This window comes from Sebastes umbrosus, chromosome 19 (genome assembly GCF_015220745.1).
Source record: "Sebastes umbrosus isolate fSebUmb1 chromosome 19, fSebUmb1.pri, whole genome shotgun sequence".
Classification (NCBI taxonomy): domain Eukaryota; kingdom Metazoa; phylum Chordata; class Actinopteri; order Perciformes; family Sebastidae; genus Sebastes; species Sebastes umbrosus.
The window spans coordinates 10,202,041-10,228,720 of NC_051287.1; the positions used below are offsets into that span (position 1 = coordinate 10,202,041).

Here is a 26,680-nt window from a genome sequence, read left to right on the forward strand (position 1 = left end):
TTCCGACTCCTTTCTGTGAGTAAATCAAAAATAATCCGAGGTGTTTGCAGTGCGTCTCTCCCTGCAGAGGTTTTCTTCACTCACTGATTGGCTTTAATTGAAAATTTCCTAACGAGAGCAGGACTGGTGCCAGGCCTCTTCATGACCGAGCCAAGATGTAAAACCGTCCATCTGCTTTGAGGACTCAGAGCAGACTGCTGTTCAGACTGAGCCAGGAAGTCAGTTAATTTCCCTTTGGACACATAGATACTGAAGACGTGACACTGTTATCATATACACCCTGTATGGAGGCTTTTCCTCCTATATTTTAGGCTTCTTATTCTTATTTGTATATACTATATAGTATATATACTATAATTGTTATGTTATTTAAAAGAGACACAAGACTGTAAAGATAAAAAAGCTAATGTAATGTAAAAAGATAACACAATTAAGTTAAGCTCCCCTCCCCTCTGCTGACTCAGCAGCTGATCCCTCCGCTCCCTCACAGCAGAACAAACACTCCCAGACGACTCGCGTGTCGTTGTCACCTCGAGCTAAAACGCTGACTGCTGCAGGGTCAGGCAGGTCTGGAACTGGGATGTAATGCATGGCAGCCCGGCGACTGGAATGTGAGCGGGAGTGCATGTCGACAAGTGAACAGATGTGACTGCACCATAAATGGAAAGTGACAAGGAGACACTTTGAAATGCGATTTGAGAGGCCAGACAAAGAATGAATTTGATTTTCAAACTGCAGATGAACGGGTTTAAAATCTGCTCTGCAAACATCAGGAATAAACTTATTGTCAGTCCAGACTTTGATAAAATGGATCTGAATCCAGTCTAGATATGGCTAGATATTTTATTATTTTTTTTTTATGTGTATTTGAGTTGTATAAGTTAAAAACGACAGAAATAAACTAAACTAGTTATCTCTGAAATTATCTGAAATTAAGTTTATCAGTAGGAAATAAAACTGCAAAGACTTTGATAATTGATTCATCATTTAAGTCGAGCAAAAACGGCAAACATCGACTGGTTTCCCTCTTCTCAACATGAGGATTTGCTGGTTTTGGACTGCCATCTGAAGATCGTTCCCTTGGGCTCTGGGAAATTGTGATGGCCATTATAAAGTATTTTCTGACATTTTACAGACTAAATAGTAAATCATTTATTTGAAAGCCTTGTCGATAGATAAATTAGATGATAATAAATGTTATTTTGCAGCTCTAATGTGAACACACAGTCTTTCCTGACCGCACATCAGCAGATGTGAGCCGTTATACTCACTCATACGGGTGTGAAAAGTAACAAATAACATCTTGAGCCCATATACTGGAAGGAGTCATGTATCTAGTAATCGTCAAAGATCAATAACAAGCGGCCCACAAATCTGGAACACATTTGTCCGCCAGGTGTGGTCTACAATCTGTCACGGTTTGGTCTAGACACAACATCACTATCATGGATAACAGATAATATCATAACAGGGTCTTAATCAATGTGTTGACGGTCCGTGTGTGTGTGTGTGTGTGTGTGTGTGTGTGTGTGTGTGTGTGTGTGTTTCCAGTTGACCACGTGGTTCCTGAGCTCGGCGTCAGCCTCATCTCGGCCTTCGAGCAGTGGCGCGAGTGGGCCGACAGCAAGTCCTGCTGCGACTACTCGCTGCATGTCGACATCACCGAGTGGCACAAGGGCATCCAGGAAGACATGGAGGCGCTCGTGAAGGACCACGGTACGACCACGCCCAGCACATTTCATCAAGTCAATATGTTTCTCCAGTTTCACAGAGACTCATGATTTTTAAAAAGGAAAAGCTAAAAGCAATTTTGGTAATCAAATGCTTTCCTATTGCAGGTTTTTTTTTTTTTATTTGAATATCAATACCCAGTTATGTAACCTGATGACAATAAACTGCACGACAGCACATTTATGTTCAACAACGCAATTTGAATTGCCTAGAGAAGCTGCAATGTTCACTACACCCCACAATTAACCAAATATTACACTATTACTCAACCTTCTGTAATAATCTGATGTATTACAGTTGGTCTGCTCTTTCATTATGATATATTTGATGAAATAAGTTAAAGGGCAAGTCCATTATTTTTATTTTTTTTTAGGTTTTTATATCATTCTGTAGCTTCACAGTGGTGTTCCTTATTTATTCAAATGCGAACATTAACATTTTTGCAAAAGTATGTATGTTTTAGCATCAAAATGCTATTTTGTTTAGTAGTGTTTACATTATTCATGACCTTATTGATTAGCTTGGATTAGTTTGAGATCACTGCTATATGCAACGGCTGAGTCGGCGTTTCCATTTGAAAAAACGAAACGGAACGTAGATGGACCCTTCCCTTTTAAAGTCACTCTGTTATCACACTTTCACAATCAGAGTGGTCGATGATATTCTTCTTTTTGTTTCCCTCGTGGATTTCACACTGACATCTTGTCGTTTTTTTAGGTGTCAACTCTTTCCTGGTCTACCTGGCTTATAAGGATGTGTTCCAGCTTACTGACGCTCAGGTGGGACTCCTTCTCTTCTCCTTGTCACTTCATTCTTTGTCATGCCGTGCGTTGCTAAGAAACTGAAGACTACAATGCGTTTTCTCAACGGGTCGCAGCATTTTTAGAGATGATAAATACTATATTGAAGGTCAAATGAGAATCAACCTGGAGGGAGTTTGGCGTGTTGTGGCACTGTATTGTACTACAATGACACTGATTGGCCTTGTTGAGATGCAGCCTCTCCTACACTGAATCTAATTAAATTGGAATTAGCCTTTAACATGAAACTTGCTGCTGCGCATAAAATCCAAATCGGAACTGCAGTCAGCCTAATGGTCACCAGTGTTACATGAAATATGAGACATGGCAGCACACAATCCACACACAAAGATGCTGTTTACTACAGAAGCAATAGTTGGAATAACCAAAATAACAACTAAATCCTAACTTGTTTACTGTTGCTGTCATCCAGACTGACAGCTCAGCCAGAATAGCAATTATGGTAAAACCCCAAAATATTATATTTTTTTAGTCATTTTGCCAAGATGTTCATCACATTATGTTTGTTTTCAGAGAACATCCTGTTCAGTGGGATTAAAATAATAACTTGAACAAGCAAGTCTTGATTCTGACTCTTGCCCTCACTCTCCAGTGTGAGACTGTCTTGGCGACGTGTCATTTACTGACCGTCTGTGTGTTTCTCTTGGGAGAGTGAATGGATAACACATCCTCGTCCAAGTCTCTCTGACTCATTCTTAAAATGAATTAATCCCACTTGAAAGCTGTTTTGAAACAGATATGTGTTGGTTTCTCTCTCGTGTCAAATTTTGGCATCTCTTTTATTGCACGTTTGGCATCCGGGAGGTGATGACTCACTGACGACGCGTCAGTTTCCTCTTCAGTTCGTCGAAGTTATCGCGTTGCAATTGCATACCGAGTGGAAATCTCGGTCTGTGTTTCATTTCACCACAAAATATACTGATTTACTGAGGTTCTGATTATTTTCTAGTTGATTTCACATCATTTTGCTGGGGCTTAACATCTCATCTGCTACAGTACATGTAAAGTGATATAATTAGAGCATTACTGTAAATATAGCAGGTCTGATTATGATCATTAGTTTCCAAGACATTTCACTGAACACCTACAAACTTCAGACTGACATTGCCATCCCTAGTATGGCTAAATATCACATGCAAAGAGAAAAACATGGAATTACTGCAAAATTACCTCAATATTTACCTCAAAATGTATTGAAAATAACTTTATTATAAACATTATTTAATAATTATATGCTAAAATAGCATCTAATTGTGATGAGAATTGTGAGATGAGATAGATGTAATGATTCAGGGATTTTTTGTTTTTAAGAAATTACAAATTATTTATTTGATTATTATCTATTTATCAGCAGACATGAAAAGCATAAAAAAATAAAAAAAATAACTAACTAATAAATATCAATTAACTTAGTATTCTTTTTCTGAAAATGTATTAAATAAATTATCAGCTATTGGGAAATAGCTAAATATAATTTTAAATAATGTTTATTATAAAGTAATTTTCAATAAATTGAGGTAAATATTTGGCTAATTTGGCAGTAATTCCAAAGTAATTTCAAATACTTGCAAATGATCACCTAATTACCATGAAATTTGTAAAAAAAAGTGAAAAGTGTTGCCCAATATTCTTTTATGATTAAAAACCACGGTATATGCGTTTTGACATGATGGTTAAGCTGGACTCCAAGTATTGAAAAGAGTATTTTTACCAATGATGTTTCAGTTGGTGTGTGACATTGTGTGCATCAGAGATCATAACCGTGTCTCGCTCTTTGCTGCAGGTGTACGAGGTGTTCAGTGTCATCCGCGATCTGGGAGCCATCGCCCAGGTGCACGCTGAGAATGGAGACATCGTAGCTGAGGTATGCAGCTTCACTCCAGTATAAGAGCCGGGATAAGGACATGAATTGTGATTTTCTGCTGGATGTTGCCTTTTTTAAAATTGGCATCAAATGGAAAATGAAGCCCTGAGCTTCTCTAAGCTGTCTCAAGGCGCTGCTCATCGCAAACACGTTCACTGCCAGGGCTGGTTGTGTGGAACAAGCGTGCACCTGCACATGACTCAACATCTCCCCTTTCCACTGTGGTTTGTTTGTAGGAGCAGCTAAAGATCCTGGAGCAGGGGATCACTGGGCCTGAGGGACACGTGTTGAGCCGCCCTGAGGAGGTAAGACACCGTTTCAACACTGTGGACACTGACTGACTGACCTGTCTGGGTTTCGGGTAAAAAAGGCTAGTTTGACTTTGGGAAGTCAGTTCATTTCCGAGTTGTATTTGCTGAAGTCTGCAAGAGGATTTGACCTTTCCAGTCTTCACAGCTGTTGGTGTTGCGTTGTTTGACAGTTTTACGTCGAAGCCGTGGGTGTCTCGCTGCCTTGGCAGATACTTAAACATCCTCTTCAGATTCACCTTCACATGTTTCATGTGGGAGCCCCAGAGGCATTACAGATAAGAGCACATCCTTTCCATGAATCATTGTTGTTACCCGTGAAGATCCAGATGTGGGAACAAAGCAGAGATTGAAATTGGAAGTATGACTTATGGCAGCTGGGTTTAATGTTAAAACTTCTGTTTTTCTCCTTATCTAATTCCTAAGGCAAGGGCAAATCATTTTGAAAATTAGCTTTCCTTCACATTACAAATATTAGAGGGATATAAATTTCCATTTTTCATATATTTGGGGGGACGTGAACCCTGTCCCTTGTGACGAAAACACTGATGATTTCTCACTGGCCTGCAGGAAGTTGCTATGGCAATGCCATTCCTGCTCAGATTAATCAAATCTGGATTTGTAATCCAAACTGTTATTTTTTTAGTGATTTATAGAATGGTTATTAAAAACCTCAGACAGAAAGAGAAAGAGAGAAAAAGGACACCCCAAAATGCCAAAAGAAGAAGGAAGAATCCACAGTTGGAACATTTTGTCAGTGTTCGTCATTGAAATGTCACAATCCTGCCACCTCACTTGTCAAAACAAATCGCCTCCTAAGTGTTTTACCTTATTTTTGTGGCTATGGATGGAAAACAGATTTTTTAGGACATTAAAGCATCAACAAGCTTAAAGGAACAGTTCGACATTTTTGGAAAATGCTTCTTAGCTTTATTGCAGAGAGTTGGTTGAAAAGATTTATACCGTTCTTGTGTCTGTAGCGAAAGCTACTGTCAGCAGCCGCTTAGCTTAGCTTTTCAATTTTACAAATAGGGAAATGATGGACATGTGCTGGTCAGTAGAGAGAAAAGCATGAAGTAGCGTGGTGTGGAAGAAGAAGACGGTCAAACTAACTCATCGCTCCTCTTTCTGTTGTTTCCTCTCTTCTCCAGGTGGAGGCGGAGGCTGTAAACCGCTCTGTGACGGTGGCCAATCAGACCAACTGCCCTCTCTATATTACCAAGGTGATGAGCAAGAGTGCTGCTGATGTCATCGCCCAGGCCAGGAAGAAGGGTGAGACTCTAATAGTCTAATATACTGTTCATCTGATCTTGTGCTAATTAAATGGACATTTCCTGCACAGTTTGTCACAATTTTAAAGGGATAGTTTGGATTATCAGAAGTGGGGTTGTATGAGGTATTTATCCATAGTCGGTGTATAGATGGCTATCGGCACACCCCTAGTTTGACGAAACAGACAGGAGTACCAGCACGGGAGCAAAGCTATGCTCTCTTCAAAGCCACCAGACTCCTTTGACAAAAACAGTAATTTTACCTCACAGAACACAGAACTGGCTGGTCTACCGCTGCCTCCATCGGTTAGTTAGTGTGTGTTATTGTGTGACTTTGGTGAATATGAATTAACCAAAGTCACACTATAATACAAACTAACTAACCGATGGAGGCAGCGGTAGACCAGAATCTCCTGTGTTCTGCGAGGTAAAACTCCTGTATTGTCAAAGGAGTCTGGTGCCGACTGCCATCTACTGTACGTAATACACTGACTATGGATAAGTATCTCATACAACCCCACAACTATCTCTTTAAATTACTTTTTTCCAAAACTAGTAACCACAGAGACGGGACATAAAACAAAACCTCAGTCTACCCCACTAACACTGACATAAATACTTCATTTGTGGGTTTCCACAATTCAATTTAGGTTTTGGACTAGAAACCCCCCTACTTAAATGCTCAGCTCCAATCAAGTGTATTCATGCAGTCAGTTTTACAGAAAACAGACACAATAGAGTACAAACAGCAAACATTGCAACAGTCCACATGACATGCATGAAACAAACTCCAGGAGCGTTTTATCTGGTGTTATAAGTGGGATTGCCCTTTCAGGCACTGTGGTCTACGGAGAGCCAATCACCGCGAGCCTGGGAACAGACGGCTCTCACTATTGGAGCAAGAACTGGGCCAAGGCGGCCGCCTTCGTCACATCCCCTCCCCTGAGCCCCGACCCGACCACACCAGACTATCTCAACTCCCTGCTCTCCTGGTAAGAGGCTGATCAAAACATTCAAACTGGACTTGCTGGGAGAAAATATCCTAATGCCCAGCTGGACTTTGTGTTACAACCAACTTCACTTTCTCAGCAATTAACACAATCTTTCTACACCTTGACCTTCTGTATAGTGGTGACCTGCAGGTGACAGGAAGCGCACACTGTCCCTTTAACACTGCGCAGCGTGCCGTGGGCAAAGACGACTTCAGCTTGATTCCTGAAGGCGTCAACGGTACTGAGGAGAGGATGTCCATCATCTGGGACAAGTGTGTGGTACGTATATTTTGAAATAAGGCATATACTGTAGTAGGGGGTGTAAGAAAATATTACAATATTATGTTTTGTGACACATACTTTAGTAAGCTAAGGGCATGAAATAAGGATAAAATCCTCTATCACATTATATGTGACTGTATCCTGATATAAGATATTTTCTGTAAAATCAATTGAGTGGACTGTTAATGCATAAAATAATCCGATTGATACGTCTGTTTAGCAGCTTGACAATACACATGCAGCAGTAGCAGAACACAGGCACGAGGGAGGAAACATCCATCATAACAACACACATAAGCAAATGAATGTAACATTAAAACACACAGTAGTCCACACTGAGCACGAATGATGAATAAACATGCAGGGAAAAAAAAGGAATGAAGGAATATGCACAGAGAAGATCAGGACCAGCGAGACTAAATTAAAGTAGGACAGTGACTCTTTTACTATTCTCACTCTCAGCTCTGATTCATTTCAGGTGACGGGTAAGATGGACGAAAACCAGTTTGTGGCCGTGACCAGCACCAACGCCGCCAAGATCTTCAACCTGTACCCCCGCAAGGGTCGTATTGCCGTGGGTTCAGACGCCGACCTGGTGCTGTGGGACCCGGACGTCACAAAGATCATCTCTGCCAAGAGCCACATCTCGGTACAAGCTACCACTCATAACTTCATGACTGATCATATTTACACCTCGATAACAGCGAGGGGCTCTTAACGTCAAATGTTAAAGCCAGACGTTTGGACATTTTAGTGGCTTTAAGATACTGGTGTTGTAAATGTAGACAGTAATAGCTCTAAGAATGGGTGAGTAGCTGATATGAAAATAATAATAGTAACTTCATTTACACCTTTCATGCAGAGACGGAGCTTAAAATAGGAAGCACATTTACAGGAATACTTCACCCCCCAAATGATTATTTGTATATCACTTACTCACCGTGTGTTAACTTGAATTCGTGAAGAAAACTTTGTTTTTCTCTCATGTCTTCAGACTAGTCTGGACTTGCACTGATGAGTAGTGCCTTCGCAAGCATGATACCTTTTTATGCAGAAGTGCAGAACAATGATTAACAATAACAATAAATTATATGTTTTGCAACAATCAAAAGTAAATCTTTTTAAATCTCATTTGAACCCTCAATCATATGGTGAGGAAAAACTGGCATGGCCATTTTACAAAGGTGTCCCTTGACCTCTGACCTCAAGATATGTGAATGAAAATGGGTTCTATGGGTACCCACGAGTCTCCCCTTTACATACATGCCCACTTTATGATAATCACATGCAGTTTTGGAGTAAGTCATAGTCAAGTCAGCACACTGACACACTGACAGCTGTTGTTGCCTGTTGGGCTTGAGTTTGCCATGTTATGATTTGAGCATATTTTTAATGCTAAATGCAGTACCTGTGAGGGTTTCTGGACAATATTTGTCATTGTTTTGTGTTGTTGATTGATTTCCAGTAATAAATATATACATACATTTGCATTACACAAGCATATTTGCCCACTCCCATGTTGATAAGAATATTAAATACTTGACAAATCTCCCTTTAAGGTACATTTTGAACAGATAAATAATAACTATGGACAATCATGTGATTAATCACGATTATATTTTAATCAATTGACAGCCCTAACAATAACAATTCACTTAATGTAATTGATGACAGCCGGAGCGTCTGGTTTATTAGTCCACGTTTTGTCGGATAGCCGTTTGACTGTTGAACAGGGTGTGGGCCTCACACAGCGTCAAGGGAGTGATGTCATCCATGAAATGTGCCAGAGAGCTGGAACACTTTCTGATTGTTAGCAGGCGGATCACTGTGTATGTATCTGTGTGTGTATGAGTGTGTGGAAGAGAGACATAGAGACTATTGCTGTGCATGTTCTTGGAATCGGTTTACTTAAGCTCGTCATGTTCTTTGGTTTCTTTTAATTCCGCTTGGTCAGAAAAATGACGGACTAATGTTCATGGGAGAAACTGCTCATTTGGAGTGTGCATGCATGACTGTGTGTCTCTGTGTGTGTGTGTGTGTGTCACAGGATAGTTCAGCCTACTGGTGATCTAATTTCAGGCCTTTTAGAGTCCACCAGATTGCCATGACCTCAGCCTTAGCTCCGGTAGCTTTTAGGAGAGAGAGCAGTCATACAGCAGCTTCCAAATTCGTCACACAGCAACCTCCCCACCCACCTCGTCCACACACACCCAAACACCCAAACCACTCAGACAACCCCACTTCTTCTTCTTCTTCTCCCTCCTCCGGCCTGAGAGCTGAGGCCTCTGCACCACATCAGTTGTTCCCCCTCCAACCCCAACGATTAGCTTTGCTTTCTTTATTAGCATTAGAAGCCGGAGGGAACGCTTTCAACTATGTGCCGAGTTAAATCAGTTAAGCTCCTTTCACAAGTGCACTTCAATCCATAAACATTCCGCCAATTTTTCACGGTGGCATCACGTGTGGACACAAACTGGAGGTCCATCAACATCGCCCGGGCGAGTTTCCAGAGAGTGAGATTTTCATAAATCTGTGAATAAAAGCCGCGACATTCCCAGATACAGCATGAGGTGACATCATCCTTATGATGGTGGGAAAATCATCTGGAGAAGATGAATCATTATAGTCTCTCTGCTTTGAAGGTCTTTCTGTGATGCGTTTATATTAGGGCTGTCAATCGCGTAAAATATTTAGTTGTGATGATTGTCTATAGTTAATTGTGATTAATCGCAAATGTTAGTGTGCAGACTTGACTATGACTTGCCACAAAACTGCATGTGATTATCATAAAGTGATATCATAATCAATAAACAACAGCCTCTTCTCCCGTTAGGTGCAGTAGAATGGGACACATCCAAACTTTTTGATGCGTTCACATTACTTGGACGTCCGTAACAACACATAATGAGGGGTTACAAGCACACTTGACAGCTTGTTTTTGCTTGTCAGAACCACAGCTATTCATATTTTGACTGATGGTGAGATACACCAATCAGTTTTAAGAGTAAGCCTCAATTAAACATTAACAGTCCCACCACTGGGGCGACTGATAGGGTACAATGAGAACATTTTTGGCATGTTCACAAAAAACATCCAGCCAAGAGAATACATTTTCTTTCAAATACAAAAATGAATTTCATTAAAATCCATAATTTAGGCAGTCTGTGCGAGAAAGCAGAACACTTCTGTTCTGTGTTGTCCTCCTTTTCCGACTCGGCTGCTGTCATCCAGCAATGCTGCCACCCACGGTGACTTTAAAATGTCTATCAGGGAAAGGTACATGCGCTGTGATGTGTGAACAGTCGACATGGGATTTTCTCTGTGGGAGACCGCTGTTCGAACACAAAACCCCTGACTTACTTAGATAATTGATGTCATCGTGTGTGAACAGGTTTTCAGTCAGTCCTGTGAATCTGCAGCATACTTAACTTTCCTTTTCATTTATTTTTATATCATCGCTCTCCTCTACAGACCGTCGAGTACAACATCTTTGAAGGCACAGAGGTGCGCGGCGGGCCTCTGGTGGTGATCAGCCAGGGCAAGATCGTCTTGGAGGAAGGGACCCTCCACACCACTGAGGGCTCGGGACGCTTCGTCGCTCGCAAACCTTTCCCTGACTACGTGTACAAGAGGATAAAAGCTCGCAGCAGGGTACAACACTGCTTTTTTATTTTCCTGCTAGTGTCTGTGTTTAATCATTTTAGCTGATTGGATATTGGCAATGCATTAAACAGCCACTTGTCTGCTTTGTACAAACTAGTGAGGTTGTTGTTGTTGGAGAAAAGGCTCCACACACCCAGGAATATAATGATTAATGATTGTTTTGTGGAAAGCTGGAGAGATGACGCAGCTCATTGCAGATTTGCCCATAATGTGCCTGCATCCCTGTTAGGAGGTTGGAATATTTCCTTGTTCCTTTTCACTGCCTTGACTGTTGTGTCTGTTTCCTTTTTTTAAAATGCAGCTGGCCGAGCTGAGGGGTGTTCCCAGAGGACTGTATGACGGTCCGGTCTGCGAAGTGTCAGTCACCCCTAAAACCATGACTCCTGCCTCCTCAGCCAAGACCTCACCTGCCAAGCAGCCCAACCAGCCCGTCCGTAACCTGCACCAGTCTGGTTTCAGCCTATCCGGTCAGTGCACACATTAGTCCATAATAATGGTGTCTTTTTGTTAAGTTGAAAAGACACGAGGGAATAACAAACCTCCGTTTTGTAAGCGCCTACTTAGTAAACAGGCATGAAATCTTCACTATTGGAGAAGCTGCATTTCCCTACTCTAGAGTAGTGCTGCTACTTGATGCCATAAGCAGCCATAAATTGAGCTGAGGTCTGCATGTCTTCAAACTGCACCCAGATGCATAAAGTGCAGAGTCAAACAAATGGATTCTCTCACGACATAGTTATGTGAAATACATAGGCTGAGCTTTGACGTGAAATCACATTGAAGATCACTTGCAAACAGTTTTTAACCACGGTTGAATTATACCTGGATACTGGACTCGAAGATGGCACCCATTCATTCCAATGAAATCTGCTCACCCAGTGCCTTACTGTCTCTTTCCCTGGTCCATTGAGATTAGGTCAAATACAAAAAAATGCTTTTCAAGGCTCTAGGAAAGTTATTATTAAACATTTATGGATAAAAAAAAAATCATAATACAAAGAGTAATAAGTGACATTCAAGGTGTCCTGTCAGCAGTTTTACAGATGTTTCTCTTCTAAGTGTGGACTGTGTGGAAACATTTTTTCGGACCACCAAACCAGCCCCAAGGCAGGTATTATGCAAATGTGTTACTTGGTGACATCACCATGTTACGGAAGAAAAGGCGGGACTTCAAGCAAGGCGTTTCAGTCAGTTCAGGAGCAGTGTTTCTGTGGGCTTTGGCCTGGAATTTGGGCTTATAACTTTGTAGACCTTTTACATGCACAAAAAACTATATAACACACTAAAGGAAAGGGAAAAATTACAAAAGCATAATCAGGTCCTCTTTGATAGAGCTGATCTTTTAAAGTGCATGACGCAAACCACAGTCCACAATTGAGGAAGCTATTGTTTTAGCCAACTGTTTTATACAGGGCCGGCTTAAGGCATAGGTCATATAGGTGGTCGCCTAGGGCGTCACCTTCTGGTGGGCGCTGGTCGCCCTCTAAAAAAAATAAAGAAGTACATTTTAATTAAATTTTAAAAAGTGCCTTTCCTCATTTTCTGCATTGAGGCAACAAATGAACAAATAAAGAAAGAAAGAAATACACTTTTCCCCCCTGTAACTCTCTTTCTCACACTGTTTTCATCTACCATGAATATTTGTTAATAAAAGTGTAAATTGAAGCTGACTAAATGCTTTTAAGCCAACAATATCAGGGACCAATTGTTTATTTATGTAATAATAAATACAGTTATTTATTTATGCCTTTAATTGCAACAACATGCAAAAGAATCTTTCTCTGCCAATTCCTGGTATGACCGAGTCCAATGAGTTAGTTGGAAAAATAAGTAAATTACCCCCAAAGTGTAAACACAACCTTGAATAGCCAACTTTCCATTTTATCTCACAGGCGCTCAGACTGATGATAACATTCCTCGCCGGAACACCCAGCGCATCGTGGCGCCACCGGGCGGCAGGGCCAACATCACCAGCCTGGGTTAGAGCTCAGCCCCTCGGCCGCTAAGGAGGAAATGGAGATCGGAGGACGGACGGCCAGAAGGAGCTGAGGGGTCGAGACGCCCCGTCACGACACCGGGAGCCCGAAACCCTTCACAGCACCTGACCGGGCCCATCCTTCAGCCTCCATCTTTCACCTCCTCCTTCGCCGCTTTTCACGTACCCGCTCTCCTCCTCCTCCCCAAAACCCGATCCTAGAGGACACAGTTAGAAAAACAACAAAAAAAGGTCTGCCTCATATGATGAAAAAAGAGAAAACACTCCTTATTTGAGCACTTTTGACTGCATTGTTTCATTTTTTTTATACCGTTCTTTTCTCCCTGCCATGTATCCTTTTGATGTTTGTTTTTCTGTTATTTTAATAGAGGGGTCAAGTGAGACTAAACTGAATTAACACAGCTTAGAGAAGAGGAACATTTTCATGCAGGATGTCCATTGTACTTCTTCCTTTTCATTTTGGGAGTAGTTTAAATGGCGGTACAAAAACCAGTATCTTCTGTTCTTGCTTTCCATGAATAGGCCAAACAGTCGGTCGCTTGAAATCGAACAGACTCAGTTTATTGAATTGCTTTCTTTCAAGCTGATGACTGTCTGTGATTTGTATTATGTTGCATTTCAATTGCTTCATGTCGCCATCTGTCACACACTGCTGCAATCAATACCCAATTGATTATTCTCCACGAGGACGGCCTTGAGGTTTGAAAAATTGCAAAAACACTGCAATCTTTTATAGACTCTGGCTGCACTGGCTCTCGTCTCATGTTTTCCCACCTGTGGTACATAAGTAAAAAAACATATTCCATATTTGGCAGCTGCCTTAGAGCTTGTGAGTCTTTTTTTAGCAGAAGGAGCTTTGGCAGGTAGTAAATGGAGCTTTATGCCTCATCTCTGAGTGGGAGAATTGAAGGAAAGATTTATGGAGGAAAGAGAAAGTTGTACTCGCTGTCGCTTCAAACTCAACCTTTCCTTGCCTTATTGTTTCTTAATGCCGTCCTATTGGGGAACTTTTAGAGGTGCGGGGAAGGTGCCATTCACCACGCAGCTACATATTTTCCATTTGCATTCCTGTAAATCATGAATCTCCTTAAAAGGTTCCGATTGCTAACCGTCCCATCACCAACCAGTGCATTTTACATACAGAATGTTTCTCCTCCTCCTCCTCCAAATGTGACTGTTTTATACTCATCGAAATCCCCTCTTTCTTTTCTACTCTTTATGTGCCTAAACCCACAGAAGTTGTACTGATAGTTTGATTATTTTCTTGTTTTTGTTATTGTTATTGAGGTAAGTGAAGGATGTAAGATAAAAAAAAAGAAGATGTAAGATAGCCAGGAATAACCGATTCAAAGGTGCCAGATTTTGCGCTTTCGTAGGGGCCTATTCTACCGGTAGAGACCCCGTAAAGACGAAAAATGCTCGAAATGTTCTAATGTTTTAGAGTTTTTAAACTTGTTGTCAAACTGCTTTTTAGTGTCTGTAACTAGGTGCCTGAGGGCTGAGCACTATTGATTTACGCTTGAACGTAGACATGAGCTGATGTACTTCTGACTAGTGTGCAGTGTTGATGTGTGAGGGATGGGACACGCACAGCAGGCTCCCGTATAGCACTCCTTACTTACATGTTGTGGACGTGACATTGCTCCGGGCCGTGCTGAGCACTCATACGTTCTTGTTCCCTTCCTTTTTTTTTTCTCGCATGATCTGGTTTTCATTAAGTCAAGCAACTGATTTCCTGTGTTAGTTCTTATGTCAACGAGGCCTTGGCCACCAGTCACCGTTTCTCTCTCCGCAGCCTTTTTCTTCCCCCGTGACTCAACACGGAGCAACAAGCTCACCCTGACATGGACTTAGGGACCAGTTACAGAAATATAGATCAAGACTGGTGTATGCTTTAAACCTGGCTTACATTCTTTAAACTAGTATGATGAAGACCGTCTCCGGCATAGTCAACAAACGGCACATAAGAGCTAGCGTTAGCTCTAGTTAGCTACGAGACTTAAAGGGGAACTACGCCCATTTTCAAAATTCATACATGTTATTCCTATGGTCTAAGACAGTCCAAAAAATATTGGTAAACATGAACAACTCTCTCCAAAATCCCAAAACTAGAGCGCTAAAACTCAAATGTGTGATGTCATCGGGTATAAGGTGTGGGGATTGCTCCATAGACAATGAATAGGGAGAGGTGTTCTAGATGACACGGAGAACATTCAGGGGAGTGTTCTGAGTCAACCCGGTCTCACAGGAAGGTGTATAAATACCACGACATTACACGGACATTCCGCGTGTCATGAGTAGCCTTAATGTTTTCGCGTGTCATTTGTACTCCACACAAACGTCCGCAGTTATTTGTAGGCAGGAAAACCACTAATTTAGGTTCAGGCAAGAAAACCACTTAGTTACGGTAATGAAAAACGTCATGGTTGGGCTTAAAATAAGTAAGAAAACATGAACGAAAACACCTCACAAACCGTTGTTGACCGGGGTTTGTTGGACCCATAAACCTCCACCACCACCGGGCCACCATAAGTGGTCTTTCTTGCTTTTTATACTACGTCACTAACTCTTACCGGATGCTTTTGCATTGCAGTCAGTACAGGATACATGGCGTACAAAAGACACACAGAAATCAAGAAAGGCGTACATATTGCACGCTAAACACCTTGCGCAGTATCGTGGCATTTATACGCCTTACTGCGCGAACAGGCTGTCTGAGTATATGGGTACATTTTCTGTTGCACAACTGAGAACACTACAATAGAATAAAGCTCACAAGAGATTGAGACTGTGGTTTTGAGAGAGAGTAGCTTGTGTTCACTAATATTGATTGAACTTTCCTCAGCCATGAAAATAACATGTTAGAATTCTTAATTCAGGTGGTGTTCCCCTTTAACCTTATGCAACTGGCCCCAGACTCACTCACACACATGCATACATATATAATGTAGATATACGAACCACACCACCTCTGTGTTTGTGCTTTCAACCCCAGTTTTTCAGGCTTCCTCCCCTCCGACCTAACTGGAAGCCTATAGAAGGCAAAGTCTGTCTGCATTACGAATGGTATATGTAGCCTATTTTGAAAGAATCCAAAGCCGGGGGGATGACACATGTCTCTGGAGCATTTAAAGATGAGACAAGATAGGAATCTCCACGGCAACTTAGGAGCACCACACAACAAGCTTTCTGTAAGTCAGGAGTGAGGAATTTGACCCTGTCTGTCTTGACTCTTTCAGTCACAGTAGTCTACTGTTGCCTGTTTTTCATCATCCTAATTAACATTGTATTGACACTCTTAGCCCTCTCTTCTTCAAGACACAATCTACACCTCCCTCCTACTGCACTATTACTTTAGGCGGGAGAGTATGTGGGTGAAGAGACGGGAGGTGGAGTCCTCAAACACTAACACAATTTGGCAGCAAGCGTAGCTCTCGTAAGAGTTATAGCATGCTCCTTGTATTTTTGTATTTTCCGCGTCACTCCTTCCTTTCAGTTTGTCTTTATACTTCATTCATTCCTCCCCTCCCTCCGTCCCTCCCTCCCTCTCTGGCTCTTTCGTTGTTTCTGGCTGTTGCCGAGGCGACAGACCCCTTCCACTCTCACACTGGGTTCTGCTTTTTGTTTGTCATGGCAACGCTTGTCAGATTGGAGGTTGCCGTTAGCAACTCGTTCCTAACCTGGTGCTATTAGCACAGCTTTACACACACACACACACACACACACACATACATGTTTTTATAATTATTCTGTGACAGTTCTGCACCATTCCTACATAATCCTGTGCTGAGTTGAATCCCCCCGCTGCTAAAAAAGAAACTATTTGAGTTGAAAGCACACACACACACACACACACACACACACACACACACACACACACACTCACACACCAAACAGCCGTTGCTGTGATGCAGCACCCATGCCTGAGGAATTGACTCGGACATTAAAAACCAGCTGTCAACGCTGGCATCCCCTCTCGCCGTGTCCCATGCCTCCTCAACGTACACACACACTAAAACACACACTTATACTCCTTTAACGCTCTGTCAGCTTGGATGCTTTTTCTATGCCATATTATGCTAATGATATATGAGTGATATGTATGTACGCAACGTGCTGCGGGCTGAGAGGAGCTTCCTTACTTCCGTTCTGAGGTTGTTGATGCCCCCCCCCCAAACCCTGTCGTCCACCCCCTCACTCCCCGCCCCCCACTGTAAGCCTTTCCCCCCTTTGTGAAAGTGAAAACTGTGTGATGGTATTTGTCTTGGTGGCTATGGGGTTTCTGGGATGCTTGCTCACTATGGAAAGTGTCAAATTCCCATGGATGGTGATGTAAAAAAAAAAAACGACAAGGACTTCAAAGATTAAAAACAACGAGAAAAAAAGGAATACAATCTCTGTTTCTTTCTTTTCTGACGTTTAACGTTAGAAGCTGTGTGTAAGACACGAAATATAGACATGAAAAGGAAACTAACTTGACAACTACACTTGCAAGAGGATTTGTAGTGAAAGCAAAATCTGTCACTTCTAAGATTACTTTTTGTTTGTTTTTCTAGTAGATGGTATCAAAGACGAGGCAGACAAGATGACTGGTCTGGAATGACATTTGGCAAAAGGTTTTTGGCCCGGAGGTTTCAGTTACATGATAACCGGTTTGGACAACTTACTTGTTGAAGGAAATGTAATGTAGTGTAGAGTTTAGAGGTGTTCCGGACATGTACAAACTAGGGCTGTCAATCGATTCAAATATTTAATCACGTTAAATTGCATGATTGTCCATGATTAATTGTGATTAATCACACTTTTATTTCTTTAAAATGTACCTTAAAGGGAGATTTGTCAAGTATTTAATTTTCTTATCAACACGGGAGTGGGCAAATATGCTTGCTTTATGCAAATGTATGTATATATTTATTATTGGAAATCAATTAACAACACAAAACAATGACAAATATTGTCCAGAAACCCTCACAGGTACTGCATTTAGCATACAAAATATATGCTCAAATCATAACATGGCATACTCAAGCCCAACAGGCAACAACAGCTGTCAGTGTGTCAGTGTGCTGACTTGACTATGACTTGCCCCAAACTGCATGTGATTATCATAAAGTGGGCCTTTCTATAAAGGGGAGACTCGTGGGTACCCATAGAACCCATTTTCATTCACATATCTTGAGGTCAGAGGTCAAGGGACCCCTTTGAAAATGGCCATGCCAGTTTTTCATTTTCAGAGGGGTTTTCAGATACAGCTGGACGATACTACAAGAACTTCGTTTGAAGCGTACTGTGGCCTTTATTTTTGCACTGACCTGAGTGTAACGGTTCGAGCTGCCAAAAGACAACTTACTACAGCACTGATGATGTTTTCTGTGTGCAGTTTGTATGTTTTCCCAGTGTTCAAGTGTGTTTCCTTTGAGGTTAGGTGACCTGGGAAGGCTAAATTGCATGTAGGTGTGAATGTGTGTCTACCCCGCCTTATGCTCAGTGCATGCTGGGATAGTCTCCAGCTGGACAGGATAACCAGGTCACAATAAATGGTAATTCTAAACAATACAATCTCTATCTGCCTCAAAAACACTTCAGCAGTATGGTAACTTCACATGAACTTATGTTACTGCATGCACCAAATCACCACCAGGAGGATGCATTACATGTTTGTACACTAGGTGGCAGTGCTGTCATCTTGTTCACTCACCGCTCCCCGCTTCCTCTGCCACCTTCTTATGGGATTTCCTTCATTTTTCAGTTCATGAATGAAAAATGATATCAGTAGTTAGATGGGCACATGGACACATCATCTGCTGCTCTTATGTAAATCCCTCATGTTAGTGCATTAACTGAATAAGCATATTAGTCAATTAAAGTAATATTCATGTTGGATTAATGCAAAATTAGCCGGAATTAAAATATGGAATAGTAAGTGGTAACCAGTTATCAACCTGACAGGCCTGTTCCCAAGAGCATTGAAGTGAAAACTCCCATTTCCTGCACTGAAATGAATTGAAACCGTTCCCAACATAAAAGCATTCTCTGACATCAGAGGCACTTTCATGTGCCTTCCTCAGAGGCACATGAGAGAAGATGACAAAATATTCACCGAATGAATGAACTGTTTGAGATTCAAATGAAAAGTATAACTTGTTGTGTTTTCTCTTTCTGCAAGTTTTTTTCTCTTTAATGTTAATCCTGGTTTGAACTTTAAAAGTAAAGTGCTGAAAGGCCAAACTCCAGTTCACCTGTGTTTTCATTAAGAGCGATCAGCTTTATTTCTCATCTGCGAAATGATTATATTCACGGATTTAATTTATTATATATGACTATAGCCAGAATATGGCTAAATGCACTGCTCATGACTGTAGGACAGTAAGGATTACATTGACTAATGCTCTTCAATTAAATAGTCTCCTTTGTTAAAGCAGCAGTGGGTAGAATTGGAGCAAATTATGATAAAAAAAAAAATATTTTTATAAAACGGTCACTATATCCTGACAGTAGTGCATGAGACAAGTAATCTGAAAGAAAAAAAACATGTACCTCTGTGTCCTCCGGTGCTCCTAATGGCATCTGCAAGATTTCACAGACTGAAGGAAAACAACCAATCAGAGCCGAGCTGGAGCCTTGCCGTCTCTGAGCAGCTGTCGATCACTCACAAACTCCGATCAAACGGTCAAACTAGGCAGCGCTGATCAAATATGAATCAATATTCTGTTACTGTAATGTCTATTTCTCACCTCAAAGAGGCCATGAGGAGGTACAGAAGTCTAATTTTCTCTCAGAACACTTGAATTACAATATGCTGAAATGTTATTATGCAATTTTTGCCCAATGATGCCAAAAAATATTCTGCCTACCGCCCCTTTAAGCAAAATTTGTTAGGACAATAAATAAATAAATAACTGAAGTCAATTACTGCTCTTGGTCATTGTGGGGCACAGTGGATCAAACAAACTTCTTCACAGTGTTTTCTAAATTAATTAGTTTTAATTGATTTTGAATACATGTGAATCAAGGTTAAGCTTTTAAATACCCACAGACCTGATAACACATATACGTACCTGAGGAAAGTTTTGGCAGTGCACATTTTGGAAATGTTTTCTTCTTTTTCCTTTGATTTTCTGAGGAATGAAAAGATCTGCAATCATAATTACTTTCGCACAATGCCAAGGTTGACACAAACTTTACACACCAACCTGCTGCCGTGCCTTTAGCTCAGTGTTTATTTAACTGCAACACTTAAGCTGTTCTGATTCTTCAGACAAGACGGGACCACTGACCGGATAAGTGCACTGACCTTTTCAAGCTTGGTCTGGCTTTTTACTCCAAACATGGCTTGTGCTTGTTTGCTGCCTGGAGTCAAACTGTGACTACAATACAGACCACAGCATCATTTTTACCTCTAGAAACCTTTATGATAGGACCATCGCTTTCTCTGCTGAAGAAGACTTACGAGCCCATCACTCAGCTTAGTTACCGTGAAATAACGTTATTTAAAATTTGGCAGCCGCAAAATAAAGAGGGCGCAATGTGAATAGCTGTAATGTAAAAGGTGCTTTTGATGAAGTCAAGGGCAACTTGAATGAACGAGGAAAAAGAAAACTCAATGTGTCAGATGGCAGCTGACTGCTATTAAAACGAGCATTCAGTGACACGAGTATTGAATGCATCTTACATGGTATTAGCACCCTCTCAAATGCGGAGGCTTTAAGTCTTTTCTAATTAATTTTCATTCATGGCTGACACCATTTAAATTGGTTATTTAAAGTCCAGACACACACACACCTACACACACACTCACAGTGAGCTTTAAAGTGGCAGTAGGCAGAATGTTTTTAGCATCATTGGGCAAAAATTGCATTATAACCTTTCAGCATATTGTAATTCAAGTGTTCTGAGAGATATCTAGACTTCTTCACCTCCTCATGGCTCTGTTTTCAGGCTTGAAAAAAATCTAGCCTGTGACGGGAAACTTGGGCCAATCACAGGTCATTTCAGAGAGAGAACGTTCCTATTGGCTGTTCATTCATCCAGTCAAACTAGGCAGCGTTGATCAAATATGGATTAATATTTTGTTACTGTAATGCCTATTTCTCACGTAAAATGTGTTCAGAAACATCGTGTAGAGTACTGTTTAGCTATAAAATGAGAAAGTTTATAGTGACAGTTTTATAAAAATAACTTTTTTTTAATCATATTTGCTCCAATCTCACCTACTTCTTCTTTAATAATTCCAAATGCCAGTGCTGAAAAGGTGTATGGAGGTGGTAACTTATTTGAATCATTTATACAGTGAGTGCGTGGAGTACTTGAAATTGTGTGTTGCTGTTGTATTGATTTTATAGTGTGCTTTAATTTGCTCAGAAGTAATACAGAAAGCGTCATTTTCTTGAGCTTCTGCAATAAAATCACTTCATTTCATCGCAACTCTGGAAATACATTGATCCGAAAGCTTGTTTGTTTTCCTGTTCAGTCTGAACTACTGATGCAGCGCCTGCTTCACTATCAATGAAACAGCTGCAGGATGTGTTCTTCTTTACATAAGATCTTCAAGGACCTGCACGCCCACACAAGTGTTGCTGCTTATTGTGGCTGATTATACTTCTGCTCAGGTTTAGAAGTTTGAAAGGAAGAGGTGTGCTAGGATTGACGCATATTAAGTCTGTAGCCCACACACAGTCTAATCAGGGAAAATATGCGAAAAAAAAAACCCTGTGTAGGTGTTACTTTTTGCATAATGTCAGTGTATGTTTACAAAGTAGCTATTTAGCATAGTTAGCTACTTGGAAACCATTTCCTTTTTTGTTTTTGGATTAATGTTTGACACCTCAAAGTTACTTTAGCTTGATTAGTAGTATAGTCACAATCGGCTACCCACGGGTCTGAGAAGTGAAGCCAATGCTGAAGTGCCTTAAACCTGCATTCTTTCTAATACCCAGCAGGGGGCGACTCCTCTGGTTGCAAAAAGAAGTCTGATTGTATAGAAGTCTATGAGAAAATTAGCCTACTTCTCACTTGATTTATTACCTCGGTAAACATTATAAACATGAGTTTATGTCCTCAATCTCTAGTTTCAAGTCTCCTTCAAGACAGCATGATGTTCATTTAGTAAATCATGATCCCATTTAGAGTCAAATAGACCATAAAGCAGGGGATGCTTTAGGGCGTGGCTACCTTGTGATTGACAAGTCGTTACCACAGAGTTGTCCGGTCTGGGTGTTGTCCTTTAACCCTTTCACAGTGTGTTTTCAGTTCATAATTTTAACCTTTTTGGTTGCCGAAAAATGTGTTATTCAGCGTTCGGTTGTACTTAGCTCCACCCTCTCGTGTCACTTCTGGTTGCAAGAAACCAAGATGGCGACAGCCAAAATGTTGAACTCGAGACTTCAAAAGAGTCCACAAACCAATGGGTGTCACGGTGACTACGTCCACCTCTTATATACAGTCTATGTGCAGTCATGAAGAGCGCAACTTGAGCCTTGCACTCTGTATCATTTTAGCTAATGCTAAGCTAACTTAGTTTGTTAGCCTACTATTATTCATGGCACATTTTTCTAGGTTGTCCTCCTGTCACTGGGTAAAGCTGAGGTATGATCACTTCGTCTAAAAGAAAAAAAGATTGCATAAAAAGAAGGGAAGACACCTGTATCTAATTCTCACAGATGGCGGTTAATTGAAAGGAACAACTGGAAGTTGCACCCATAATTCACGCAAGGCATCATGCGACTAGGAATAAAATAGCAACTGTGTTGAACACTACCATGGGAACACAGTAATGTTGTGTGATGAACTTACATAGGCCTATAGAAATATATAATACGGGCTTCCACTGAAATGTACAGGCCTAAATGATGGGATCACTGACATGTGTGTCAATATTTCTAGCCTACATTTAAAGCTGCATAATCACATTTATGGCTAATAGAAGACAAAACCAGGCTAACGCACACACAGCTGGCTTCTTATCATGATAGGCCTTTTTTTTTTACAGAAGACATGACATTTCACAGTAAGAAAAACACAGGTGTAAATAATAAAATGAGAAAAGGCTGAATTCCATTTAGCTGTTTTTATTTTAGGATCCAGGTATTTTGCATGTTGATTTACTGTCGCTCTCACTGAGACACTGGAATAGAACAGAGCCATCGTTAGTGTTATTACTTACACCTGTGCTTTTCCCACTATGACGGGTCAGAATGTCTGCTGTGAAAAAGGCTAACACGTCAGCAAACAATTTACAAATTCAGCAGACACAAAGCGACATTAGCATTCCTCTAGAGTAATGTTTGCGTCCACCTGATGAAAGTAAGTCCAACATTCTTTCACCTTCCAGCTCTGTTTTTGTCTTCACCAACTCCTGAGACAATTATCTGGCTCTTCAGCTGCTAAATGTTCCACTTGGCTAGTTGCTAACTTTGTTTGGTGCTGGGCAGGTCATGCACAGTGGGTTCATCTGAAGTGCTGCCTGCTAATGCTGTGAAACCTAAACTAAAAGCTGCAGAGTTGATAACAATTCTCTACGGGTTCATCACTGTGAGTGTTCCCCTTGACATTACATCCAGTCTTTGGAGCCATTAAATATTGACAAATGCTGCTGCCATTAGTATCCGTGGCGGAAAATGCCTTTAATATTCCTACAGTTGCCTAAGATTAAAATACATGACAAATGAAACCTTATTCTCATTCATTTTTGTCCCATTATAATTTCCAATGCAGCTGCTGTCCAATCCATCCAACTGAGTAAATATTAAAATGAAGAAAATTTGAAAAACCATTTGGCCTTTGCCCAAAAATCTTAGAAGCACTTGGAACGAATAAATGAGAAACCTTAAATTAAAACAACTTCGTCCAATTTTAATTTCTGCTGGCAGACGAGAATCCTTCACCTCTTGTGTCACAACATATCATCTAAATGTTCGATGACAGAAAACTATTGAAGTAAACAACACAGTGGGGAATTTTGGCAACATTAACCGCAACACTTAATGCCGGCAGTTGCGTTTGCAAGTAGACAACAGTGAAGACACCTGCGGTATGATGTTCCAACTGAGGACATTTTGCATATGAGAGAATTTCATTAAGCAGTACTTAAGCGGTGGGTGGATTTGGTGTAGTTACTTCCCCCATATACTCTTAAGAGCTATCAATGGGAATGCTTCTGAGAGTCACTGTCAGTAAGATTTAAAATTGATGCTCAATCATTTGAACTCAGGGAGAGAAGACTGTCAGAATAAAGTTTCGGGGATGTCTTCGATTGACACATAACACAAACCATTTTTCCTCATTGCAAATACTGAGGCCTCTTTGACTTCCTGACAAAGTTACACTTTTGTCATCTGCTTTACTCGCTGGTCAACGTTGTCATTAATCATTATCGTTGTTTTGTAAGGAAACATCACTTTCTTATAAGTCAACTGAGGAGGTGAAACGGCACTTACTTGCTTTGGTCCGGATCCATTTATCCCAACAGTGTTTCCCCTTAAAGGGATAGTTCAGATTATTTGAAGTGGGGTTGTATGAGGTATTTATCCATAGTCAGTGTATTACCTCCAGTAGATGGCAGTCTGCATGCCTCCAGTTTGGGGAAACAGACAGGAGTACTAGAGCAAAGCCATGTACTGCTGTGGAGGGGGCCGGCAGCAAAACGTATTTTAGCCACCTAAAAGAAAGGCTCACCTAAAAAAAAATTAATATCAGTTTTAAGGCCTTTACACACCGGGAGTGTGACGCATATACAAAAAGAAATTGCGAAATGCTCACCTGAAAATATTATATATCCAGGGCTTTTATTGTGAAAGGTAAGAACGGAAGGAGTGGATCTGGTGCGCTGCCTTTGTCAAGGTTGAAATGAGTAATGCAATTTACCATCCTGGTTCGTACTATGGAGCCTCCATTTTATTGTTTCATAAATATAGGCGCAACTCAGCCCGCTCCGCACAACGTGATTGATTGATGCCTTTATTCACGGTGCGAAAGCTCAGATAAAATTCCGAAAAAAAGTACATCACCTTTTCGCCGCGTAATATTCGCATTCTGTGTGAAAGTACTTTTCGAAATTCGAAAAAAAAATTTGACATACGAAGTAATTGCACAAAAAAACGCTGCCGTTGTGTAAAGGCTTTAAGTGTACACTATATTTAGAATATTTTCACTGCTCTATCTTTGCCGTCAGACAGCCTTCTCTGATGTGGAACTGAACTGAAAGTCAAACTTATCTATGCTCCCTTCAAAGCCACCAGTCTCCATTGACAAAAACAGTGTAGATAAGTTTCATTTTCAATTCAGAAAATATCTTAAATATAGCGTACGTCCTTAAACTGAAATTTTTTTAGGTGGCTGTTTCTCCAAGCTGGGGGTGTGACAACCGCTATCTACTGTAGGTAATACACTGACTATGGATAAGTGCCTCATACAACCCCACTTGAAATAATCCAAACTATCCACATATCCACTATCTAATATGACAGCTGCTGCACCAACTCTTTGAACCCTGTGCTGAAAATGAGAGCCGCATGTTTAATAGGAATCTGATGCATTTATTTCCATAAATAATACCTGAGCCGACACAACACCGCTCGACTGCTCGTCACGCACACACAACCTGCACTCAAACAAATACAGGTGTACACACACATGGATGAAATCAGGTTAATCGGGCATAGATGCAGTGCATGCAGTGGTTTGATGATCCTCCCTCTACTAGTGTCCCTCTAGCACTGATGTTGCGTTATGTATCATTAGTCTTCAAGGTTTCTTTTCTTTCTGGAAGCCGAGAGAAGGCGGCGTCTGTCTGGGTAAAGCTTTGAATTTTAGCCAAACAAGAAAGTGCGGGGATGGATTGTGTTATGTTGGTTTGACATTCAAACATGAGAAATAGAAAATTCATTTTCCATGTTTATTCTTTCAGAGTGAAGCAGACGTTATGAAGATTTAAAGCTAGAGTAGGTATATTGGAGCAAATATTATTAAAAAAAGTTATTTTTATAAAACAGTCTCTATATCTTGAGAGCAGTGCATGAGACAGGTAATATGAAAAAAATGTGCCTCGGTATCCTCCGGTGTCCTCCGGTGCTACTAATGGCATCTGCAAGATTTCACAGACCGGAGGAAAACAACCAATCAGAGCCGAGCTGGAGCCTTGCCGTCTCTGAGCAGCTGTTTATCACTCGCAAACTCCGATCAAATGGTCAAACTAGGCAGCTCTGATCAAATATGAATCAATATTCTGTTACTGTAATGCCTGTTTCTTGAGTAAAATGTTTTCAGAAACATCTTGTAGTGTACTGTTGAGCTGTAAAATGAGAAAGTTTGTTAACCGGCCACCATGTTGAGATCAGTTGAGGAAATACCAAGCACCGCCCAGCTGCCGGACAAAACTTTCTCATTTCACAGCTAAACAGTACACTACAAGATGTTTCTGAAAACATTTTACATGAGAAATAGGCATTACAGTACCATGTTCCCATAGTTTGACCGTTTGCTTGGTGTTTGCGAGTGATTGACAGCTGCCTTTGTTGAATGAACAGCCAATAGGAACGCTCTCTCTCTCTGAAATGACCTGTGATTGGTCAAAGTCTCCTTTCACGAGTTAGATTAGCCTGAAAACAGAGCCATGAGGAGGTGCAGAAGTCTAGTTTTCTCTCAAAACACTTGAATTACAACATGCTGAAAGGTTATTATGGCATTTTTACCCAATGATGCCAAAAATATTCTACCTACTGCCGCTTTAAAGCAGTTACATGAAAATGTGTTATA

The 26,680-nt window shown here is 40.9% G+C and overlaps 2 protein-coding genes across 4 annotated transcripts in view; both read left to right on the forward strand.

Annotated features, from left to right (window-relative positions):
- The window catches only part of dpysl2b (dihydropyrimidinase like 2b), a 34,763-nt gene extending 20,459 nt beyond the window's left edge, over positions 1-14,304 (forward strand). For all 3 annotated transcript variants that reach the window (XM_037753215.1, XM_037753217.1, XM_037753218.1), the window contains 11 exons: positions 1,552-1,716; positions 2,449-2,510; positions 4,336-4,416; positions 4,653-4,721; positions 5,876-5,996; positions 6,831-6,987; positions 7,125-7,266; positions 7,748-7,918; positions 10,741-10,920; positions 11,234-11,399; positions 12,825-14,304. In XM_037753215.1, coding sequence (XP_037609143.1) covers positions 1,552-1,716; positions 2,449-2,510; positions 4,336-4,416; positions 4,653-4,721; positions 5,876-5,996; positions 6,831-6,987; positions 7,125-7,266; positions 7,748-7,918; positions 10,741-10,920; positions 11,234-11,399; positions 12,825-12,916 — 1,406 coding nt within the window. In that variant the 3' untranslated portion in view covers positions 12,917-14,304. The remainder of the gene's footprint in view (positions 1-1,551; positions 1,717-2,448; positions 2,511-4,335; positions 4,417-4,652; positions 4,722-5,875; positions 5,997-6,830; positions 6,988-7,124; positions 7,267-7,747; positions 7,919-10,740; positions 10,921-11,233; positions 11,400-12,824) is intronic.
- Positions 14,305-23,209: 8,905 nt separating this feature from the next.
- The window catches only part of LOC119478463 (transmembrane protein 230-like), a 47,608-nt gene continuing 44,137 nt past the window's right edge, over positions 23,210-26,680 (forward strand). The window contains exon 1 of the mRNA XM_037753223.1: positions 23,210-23,230. Within this exon, the coding sequence (XP_037609151.1) occupies positions 23,225-23,230 (6 nt within the window). The 5' untranslated portion in view covers positions 23,210-23,224. The remainder of the gene's footprint in view (positions 23,231-26,680) is intronic.